This window comes from Doryrhamphus excisus, linkage group LG8, assembly GCF_037039965.1.
Source record: "Doryrhamphus excisus strain RoL-2023G ecotype Guam linkage group LG8, RoL_Dexc_Guam_v1.1, whole genome shotgun sequence".
Lineage (NCBI taxonomy): Eukaryota > Metazoa > Chordata > Actinopteri > Syngnathiformes > Syngnathidae > Doryrhamphus > Doryrhamphus excisus.
Window position 1 is genome coordinate 19764545 of NC_136364.1, and position 10097 is coordinate 19774641.

General features: G+C 37.8%; 1 protein-coding gene across 1 annotated transcript; it reads right to left on the reverse strand.

Moving 5' to 3' along the window:
* On the reverse strand, window positions 1-8638 carry rab38a (RAB38a, member RAS oncogene family). The gene is made up of 4 exons (XM_078792585.1): window positions 8588-8638; window positions 8221-8496; window positions 5669-5949; window positions 1-1003 (listed from the first exon to the last, which is right to left on the reverse strand). The coding sequence occupies exons 2-4, from the start codon at window positions 8420-8422 to the stop codon at window positions 848-850; spliced, it is 639 nt and encodes a 212-aa protein (XP_078648711.1). The 5' UTR covers window positions 8423-8496; window positions 8588-8638; the 3' UTR covers window positions 1-847.
* Window positions 8639-10097: the final 1459 nt, after the last annotated feature.

Genomic DNA, 10097 nt, shown 5'->3' on the forward strand with positions numbered 1-10097 from the left:
TCATGTTGATAACAAGACACATTAGAATATAATATGTACATATTTGTATAGATAGATAATTACAAATATTACAAGTTATGAACATTAGAAATTAGAGTATAAAACCAGTGGATAAAAATTAAAATACTTTCTCCTTTTTCCATCAATTTGGTGAAAGTAAGTTAAGATTTATCCTGAGTATAAAACTGTCATAAATGTTGCCATATATTGATAACTTATATCTCTTATTGCATTTATAAATAAAATATTTGATCATGTGGACGCTGACATATTAAAAATGACGCTGTAATAACAAAGCCGGCGGTAATATATTTTGAATGCAAAGTGATATCAGCCATGTAACTGTAGAGTTATTGGGTAATTACTGAAGGAACACTGTATGGCAATGAGGGATGGGGGGGGGCAAAAAAGAGGCGGGATAATAAAATGGAGTGGGCGAGTATAACGAGTGACAGCCAAGATTCGGACCTTTCGCAGAGATATTCACCGGTATCCTCCATGTGTTCATTAAGTAACTGCGTCTCCATGGTTACGCACGTGGGAGTGCTGGAGATGTGAGTGACCTTGTCTTTGACAGGTACATCCATCCTTCTGTCTCTCTAGCTTTTCTTCCATCCCTCCCATTTCCTCTGTGCTCTCTCTCCTTTCTATACCTCTTGTCCTCATTAGGGTCACGAGTAAGATGGAACCTATCTTAGATGACATCGGCGGGGAGAGGCGGGGTACATTAACGGTCACACCTATGGACAATTTGCACTCTACAATGAACCTATCGTGCATGTTTTTGGATTCACGGTGCGACTTTGCATGTCGTCGCATACAAAAACGGTCGGCCACATACGCGCCATTACTGCGATCTGAAGCAAGAGGAGCACGCCCCGCCTTTTTCCGTCTCTAAATGAGGGATGATGGTGTCTGGGACCTCTGATTGCAGCATGTCATTCTCGCTGGAAATGATGTGTTTCACCAGGCAGTTAGCAGCTTCATCGATGTTGATGTTCTCCTAAGCATTGAGACAAGAGCAATGGGAGGGAAAAAAAAAGGACAGTAAGCAGGCGATAAAATAGGAATGTATTTACTGTAATGTCAACACAATCATCCAAAAAATGGAACCTCTCAAGTGGAACACCCCCGAGGCCATAAAATGTAGAATTGAACCAATATTTTTCACACATGTTGGATTCAAAACCGAGAACCTCACGGCTGTGAAGCAGATGTGCATTATGATTTAATGCAAAGTTGCAAGTTTTGCACCAACACTGAAAAATCTGCCACAAGGACTGTATTGGTAATGGTAATGGTAATGGTAATGGTAATGGTAATGGTAATGGTAATGGTAATGGTAATGGTAATGGTAATGGTAATGGTAATGGTAATGGTAATGGTAATGGTAATGGTAATGGTAATGGTAATGGTAATGGTAATGGTAATGGTTTTATTTCATTTGAACATGCATCAGATTACAATTGAGTGCATCCCATAATCAGTTCACAGTTCCACATGTCCAAAAGGAGTAGGAAGAAGCAAAGCTTATTAAATCCTACCCCTCCATCTGGTACTTTTACAATCAGTAACTGTTACATTTGTTCACTTCCTGCTTTCCTAATATAGTTTTAAATTAAAATTAAAATTAAAATTAAAATTAAAATTAAAATTAAAATTAAAATTAAAATTAAAATTAAAATTAAAATTAAAATTAAAATTAAAATTAAAATTAAAATTAAAATTAAAATTAAAATTAAAATTAAAATTAAAATTAAAATTTAGATGGAACCTATCTTAGATGACATTGGGGGAGAGGCGGGGTACATTAACGGGTACAATAAATTTATACTTAAATTTAAATTTAAGTATATTAGGAAAGCAGGAAGTGAACAAATGTAACAGTTACTGATTGTAAAAGTACCAGATGGAGGGGTAGGATTTAATAAGCTTTGCTTCTTCCTACTCCTTTTGGACATGTGGAACTGTGAACTGATTATGGGATGCACTCAATTGTAATCTGATGCATGTTCAAATGAAATAAAACAATTTTAATTTTAATTTTAATTAAAAAAAATTTTTTTTAAATTAAATTAAATTTTTTTTTTGACCATACAATGACATAATGGGTACCATAGTAACTGTCAATATAGTGATATGTATTGGAACCACCTATAATATGGATGGGACCCATCCCATCCAGTATCAATATGGGCCTCCCAGACCGGAAAAGTGCATAGATTTCCAATCCATAAGCCATGTCTATGATATAGTGTTGTCAGCAAGGAATATCAATAAATAAAATAAAGCAAATGTAGATGTCTGCACACATGCAACACCACAAACACACACAAGGTCTCCACTACAGTCAGACATTAGAAACTCTGAACACAAAACTGGGATGTTACAATATCCTGTAGAGAGGAGTTTATTGTAGTCCAAAGCCTGTTTGAGGCCTGCAGCTTGTTTTTAATTGGCCATCGGCAATTATAATAATAAGATTAAAGCAAATTTGGAAAAGTCAAAATGTGGATTGGTGCATTCAAAAGAAATAAAGTACTCCAAAGCACAACTAATTCAGTGGTTCTAAAATTTCCTAAAGTGCAAATGCAAGTGAATGGTTGTTTATCCATAGTATGTGGATTGGTGACCAATCAAAAGTAAGCTGGGCTCCAGCTCACCCGTGACCCCTTCACAGGATAAGGACAAAAAAAAAAGCACCATTATAAAAATGTTAATATAATTTTTCCCAGCCTTTTCCTCCCATTTCGATGTATTTGACGAAGTCTATTAAAGCTTCCTTTGTGACTTTATTGGATGACAGAGCAGATAGATGAGAACCAAAAGACAGGGTGGTGACATGCAACAATGGTCTCAAGCCCAAATCATACCTGGCAGATATAATTCTCAAGAACAGACAATTATCTCGCTTGACTTGCACAACATTTCGAAAAACGGAGTCAACCCAAAGAAAACATGTCAGCAAACACAACACAAACAAAAGATGTGAACTGAGTGAACTGGGGAGGAACATAATAAAGTAATCCCTGCGTACAATATGTTTACGATTGTTTTACACTGGATCTTTCTATTTTAAAACCATTATGGCACCCAATAAAATATAACACTGATTCTTTCCAAGTGCAAGTGTAAAGTGGAGTCAACATTGATGAGAACCAGGATTAACGTTCAGATTCTCTCGGGATTGTTCACATTTTTTAATTCCAATTACCAGTTTTGATGCCCAGTCCGCCAACCGGAAGAAATACCAATGAAGAAGAAGCGACTGTGAAAGTGCAACATTTGTGCGACATGCAAAAAATATCATTGTAATTAAAAACTTCCAGATTAACGATGTATAAATAATTGGATATGCCGTCTTTGATGCATGTCAGAATCAGGGAAGTCCAACAATAAAAGACGTCTTCCTCATGCCAACGTAAGCCGGGGTTTGAGGATGACGGCTGATGTGGAAGTTGAGTATAAATAAAGAACGGGAGCCACGGCTGCAAGATATAATGCTAGTATAATGCTAAATAACATGCTAGTTCAATCATGTACACATGATCGGTTTTCAAAATCAGAGCACTTTGCACTACATCCTGTTTACAGGAGTCTATATAATCAAGAAATTTCAGCACGGCGACTGATGTAATCGCAGCTGCATGTTTTTATGGATTGAAATTGACTGATTTCTGCAACCTATTCATGTTCAACTACACTGTATCATACTGAGAGTTGTTTCTAATATTATGTTTACCTTTGTAGCTACATTAAAGATGACAAAAGCTAAGAAAATATGAACAATAAATGATACATATATACTGGATTATACAGGTGCATCTAATTTAATTGTATTTTAGTGACTAGCGGGTGTTAAAGTGTGTGCAAGTCAATGTGCACGTCTTGTTCTATTTTCCGACCTTACCACCAGGCTGTGACATTCTTGAAGCACATCACTCACTGCACTCCGGTTCGTAGCTGCTGTGGTATTATTTTAGCCCCGCTAGACTAAACTAATCATACATTCCATTCATTTGCAATGTTTAGAAATCAACAAAATAAAATCTATTGAATAGCTCACTCTATTGTATTGATATCAGCCATGTAATTTACAATGTAGCAAAGCTAAAGACAACATTGCTACATTCATCATGATTACTAGCAATGGTTGAAATATTAACATTAGTACACACTTATTACCATTGCTTATAGAGTTGCAAATTTTGGTATACTGTACTACGGCATATTGGAATACTACAATAATATAGTATAGTATATAATATAGTATACAGTATATAGTAATAAAGTATAGTATATAGTAAATAGTATGGTATAGTATAGTAATATAATATCTTATATAATATACTTGAGATTTTTCATTTTCATTTGCAATCAGAATTTTCATCATTGAGAACTAACACGGCTACACGGCGGTCGAGTGGTTAGCGCGCAGACCTCACAGCTCGGAGACCTGAGTTCAATTCCACTCTCTGGCATCTCTGTGTGGAGTTTGCATGCGTGGGTTTTCTCCGGGTACTCCGGTTTTTCCTCCCACATTCCAAAAACATGCTAGGTTAATTGGCGACTCCAAATTGTCCAAAGTTGTCCAAATTGTCACATATGAATGTGAGTGTGAATGGTTGTTTGTCTATATGTGCCCTGTGATTGGCTGGCCACCAGTCCAGGGTGTACCCCGCCTCACGCCCAAAAAGACAGCTGGGATAGGCTCCAGCACCCCCGCGACCCTCGTGAGGAAAAGCGGTAGAAAATGAATGAATGAATGAGAACTAACACTGATGACAATTTTCCAAAAAATAAATAATTCATATTAATTTTAACGATAATTTAAACAAAATTTGGCCTCGGTTTTTGTACAGTTATCATACAATATTGTACGTAACAGAGTAGTTTGTCTGTACTGTAGTGTTACGCAAAATCCAGCGCCCAAACAACACCCTCCATACATTGCTAACGCACTCTGTGTGTATTTTTGATTGAGCGTAACTGCTAAATAACCCGTCATGGGGCCAAGTTAAAGTTGCGAGTGAAAATGACTCGCAACACCGAGGTACCAAGTTACTATGGTAACCATTATGTCATTGTATGGTCATATCACCTCGTACTTCGGTACGTGACAGAAAAAAAATAATTTTAATTTTAATTTTAATTTTAATTTTAATTTTAATTTTAATTTTAATTTTAATTTTAATTTTAATTTTAATTTTAATTTTAATTTTAATTTTAATTTTAATTTTAATTTTAATTTTAATTTTAATTTTAATTTTAATTTTAATTTTAAACTATATTAGGAAAGCAGGAAGTGAACAAATGTAACAGTTATTGATTGTAAAACTATAATAGGAAAGCAGGAAGTGAACAAATGAAACAGTTATTGATTGTAAAAGTACCAGATGGAGGGGTAGGATTTAATAAGCTTTGCTTCTGTTTTTGTGCATTATGCGACTATACTGTATTTGCGTTGTTTCATGCCATCCACTGTCCCTCAATCACTAATTCAATTAATTCCAGTTGTTATTGTAGTCATGCATATTGTCCTGTCCTCCATATAAATGTCTGTAATGATGTAAGAGTGATGTCATAACGATGTCATGTTTTCAATGCTGATTTCCACGCATGTTTTGCGTAAATAACCTCGCCACATTTGTGTGCACGTTTGTGTTACCTTGGCAGATGTCTCGAACCATCCCACAAAGCCGTTCTCCTGGCAGAACTGCTCCATCTTTATTCCGTTATTGGTCAGTACGTCCCGGCCCTGGTCACATTTATTAGCCAGGAGCACAGTGGCCACGTGCTTGCCATTGCCTAGCGACACCTTGGAATCCAAGTCCTCCTTCCATTTGGTGACGGCCTCAAAGGAGGCGGGTCTTGTGACGTCAAACACGATGAAGGCGCCCATTGCCTCGCGGTAGTACACACGGGTCATGTTGCCGAATCTCTCCTGACCTAGGACGCACGCACAGGTGAGAATAGGTGAGAATGAAGGATTAAAGTGACTGAATCGTTTCGGAATGTACCATTTTAAATGAACCAATACTGAAGGCAAAAAGGGCAACAAATGAATTTGATCAGCCTTGTAAGGACACACAAGCATGCATTTGTTTGGAATCCATCCTGTATTCTTACAGATGGATATTTGTTTATACATGTCTTGACACTTTTAATAATCATATAATACATCTAGCCAGGCGTAAACCCGCATTGACCGACCTCATAAAAAAGAATGATAATGTTTCTATTACGGAATAATACCAATTAGGAGTGTTTAGAAGATGATCAGTCATATTAATCAGAGATGTATGATAGCCGGTATTATCAATCTCTTGTTTTTTTTTTGTCTGGGCGGCGCTGAGCTGAGGTAATCCTTCAATGATTTATGGCAAGTCTTAAGTTATTACGAAAAGCTGCCAAAATAATGCAGCGTTATATCAGTGTTTGTCCCTCTGTCAGTTAGCAGGCTACTTCCTGGTTCATGGATGATGATATTATGATACTGGGGTTTGAAATAAGAGTTGTGCGGATCGATTTAAATATTAGTATTTTCCATACCACGGTCGTGTTTGTTTGTATTACGTATTGTAACAGTATTTGTAACAGTATTTATGGCAGGGGCCTCAAACTAGTGTCCTGTGGGCCACATTTGGCCCACGGGCCGCGTGTTTGATATGAAAGTTTCATGTTAGTGCGGCCCGCGCAAGTTCGATATGGATGCTGTACCCAGAAAAAATTATTACGTTTGATTAATGTTCATGTTAAAGGTTAAATAACTGTTAATAGTTATCCTCCCTATCCGTGTGGAAGTGGTAAGTTTTTGGCTATTTAAGTTTAAAGGAAATAACTTGAAGGCTACCGTTTAGGTCGCTAGCTCTCTAGTTTGCGAGTTAGCATGTGTCTCAAGACCCTGCAGTTGCACAATATGTTGTAAATAAAAAGAGTATAAATGTGACTATAGTCGTGTTTTGTCATGTTAATTTTAAAATAATTTGTCTACCCACCAACTATATGTGGTTTCTTAAGTTTTTATTATTTGTCGTTTTATTATTATATTTTACTGATTGATTGATTTTTATTCTTGATTTGTTTATTTATTTTTCATCTTATTTTGTGCAGAAAAATAAAAATTAAGATATTTGAGAACAGTGGAATGTTTTATCAGAGCTTTTATTGTAGAAAATCGGAACCAAAGCACTGAAAAAGTTTGTATATTTTTCTGTTTTTAATAAATGCATTTTTTGGGGGGGGGGAAACCTGATGCGGCCCAGCCTTGCCCAGACCCTAGCTCCAGTGGCCCCCAGGTAAATTGAGTTTGAGACCCCTGCTCTACACAGAGATGACCGAGGCTGGGATTGAACTCGGGTGTCCTAGCTGTGAGGTCTGCAAGTTTTACCATTATAATTCAAATTAAATGGGTTGTCTGCTAAAAAATGAAGGTTATTATAAGTCATGGCTCCACTTTAATCTTAAAAAATGTAAAAAAAAAAGTATAGTTATCAAAACCAGGCTACGCCCTTAATGTGTTTATGCAGGTCTGCTGACACGATAATGAAACTAAAGGATGCTCTCCACAACTATGAGATCGGCGTCAAAGTAAACGGCTCGCATAAACGCTCTCTGTACACGACACGCTCGGACCTCAAATCTGCCTCACATGAGAAGCAGACACATGACCGCTCGTGCTCAGTGGAGAAAGTGCAGCGGAGGGCCTCGAGCGAGCAGGTCAACCTCAGCCGACACTCACGTGAGATGAGCACCGTCTGAGCCTTCAGGTCTGTTCTCTCAGCAGCAAGCCATCATTGATCAGAAGGCAAAAAACAGACCACAAATGTTCTTCTAATAGGGGGGTGTTATGTATGTAAATGCGGCATCCATTAATATGAATGTAGATTATCCTCATTGAACATGCATGGTCACATGGTTCATTATTATTCCCGCCCTTGCAGTACCAAGCTTTTTTTTTTTTTTTCTGATAATATACAATAAAATGGCAGCAGAACTGAGCAATAATTTCATTTGTGGTGCAAAATCAGTTGACTAAGTGGACTGTTCTAATTTTGAGAAGGGGGGGCACACAAATAAGATTGTAATTTATTTTACTGTAGTTGGCCCAGGCACTTTTTTTAAAATATCTAAAGTACTTACTCACAGTATCTTAATCATAATCTACCGCAAAATACTACTATTGTAAACCCCTTCATGTTTAAAGTAACATTCAAGTACCTGCAATGTCCCACAACTGCAGTCTCACGGTCTCCTGGTCCAAGTTGAGGACCTTGAGGGCGAAGTCCACGCCGATGGTGGCTCTGTAGTTGGGGCTGAAGTTGTGGTGCACGTACCGCTTGATGATGCTGGTCTTGCCCACCCCGAGGTCTCCTATGACCAGGATCTTGTACAGGTGCTCCTTGGCGTGGTGGTTCTGCATGGCGAGGGCCGAGCATGAATCCACTCGAGTGGAAGTAGCTGCTGGGACGAAAGGGTAAGCGTGGAGCACGATCGCTAAGTGGAGGGGAGAAGAAGGGAGGAGGAGGAGGAGGTGTGTGAGTGAGACTGGCTGGCAGAGGAAGGGGAGGTGAACTTGGAAGGATACAAGGTAGGAAGTCCGTTCCGTTGGACGGGTTTGGACCTTGTGACTGCTGGCGCGGAGGGGCGATCGGGGTGTGTCGTGGACTAGTTCGTGGTCTTTTCTGCAAGTAGATCAAACTTCAACAACAACAAAAAAAATACAAAATACACACTAGCAAATGTGGACAGAATTGTTGCATCAGTACTGGATCAATACTAGCACGACCATCCATCTCTCTTCTATACCGCTTATCCTCACGAGGGTCGCATGCTGGAGCCTATCCCAGCTGGACTGTGTTGTTCCTATTATTTACACTTTACTTTGTATCACTTAGATACTAAACAATATTGTTCACCCCCAATACACACACCACATAGGGTGTAAATCAGGGGTCTCAAACTCAATTTACCTGGGGGCCACTGGAGCTAGGGTCTGGGCAAGGCTGGGCCCCATCAGGTTTTCCAAAAAAAAAAAATAAAAATAATAAAACGCATTTATTAAAAACAGAAAAATATACAAACCTTTTAAGTGCTTTGGTTCCGATTTTCTACAATAAAAGCTCTGATAAAACATTCCACTGTTCTCAAATATCTTCATTTTTATTTTTCTGCACAAAATAAGATGAAAAATAAATAAACAAATCAAGAATAAAGAAAATCAATCAGTAATAAATAAATATAATAATAATAATAAAACATCAAATAATAAAAACTTAAGAAACCACATATAGTTGGTGGGTAGACAAATTATTTTTTTCAGATTAAAATGAACAAAGCATTATTAGAGCCCTGTAGACATGACAAAACACGACTATAGTCACATTTATACTCTTTTTATTTACAACATATTGCGCAAACTAGAGAGCTAGCGACCTAAACGGTAGCCTTCAAGTTATTTCCTTTAAACTTAAATAGCCAAAAACTTACCACTTCCACACGGATAGGGAGGATAACTATTAACAGTTATTTAACCTTTAACATGAACATTAATCAAACGTAATAATTTTTTCTGGGTACATGATACCATACAGCATCCATATCAAACTTGCGCAGGCCGCACTAACATTAAACTTTCATATCAAGGCGGGGGCCTCAAACTAGTGTCCTGCGGGCCACATCTGGCCCGCGGGGCGCGTGTTTGAGACCCCTGCTGTAAATGTCTGCTTTCCCAATATTAATAATTAAAAAAATAAATAAATAATTGGATTTTGTTTACCATTGTCAAAGAGCTGGTATCACTATGTTTATTACTGGCATATTTTGGTTACATTATAGAAGATATACCTTTTAAATACAGCCACAATAATGAACATATTATTCAATGAACACCTCTTTGACTGTTTTAATTAAAATGTTTCTCTGACAAATGTTGATTTGTGGGCTTCACGGCGGACGAGTGGTTAGCGCGCAGACCTCACACCTAGGAGACCAGGGTTCAATTCCACCCTCAGCCATCTCTGTGTGGAGTTTGCATGTTCTCTCCCGTGGGTTTTCTCCGGGTACTCCGGTTTCCTCCCACATTCCAAAAACATGCT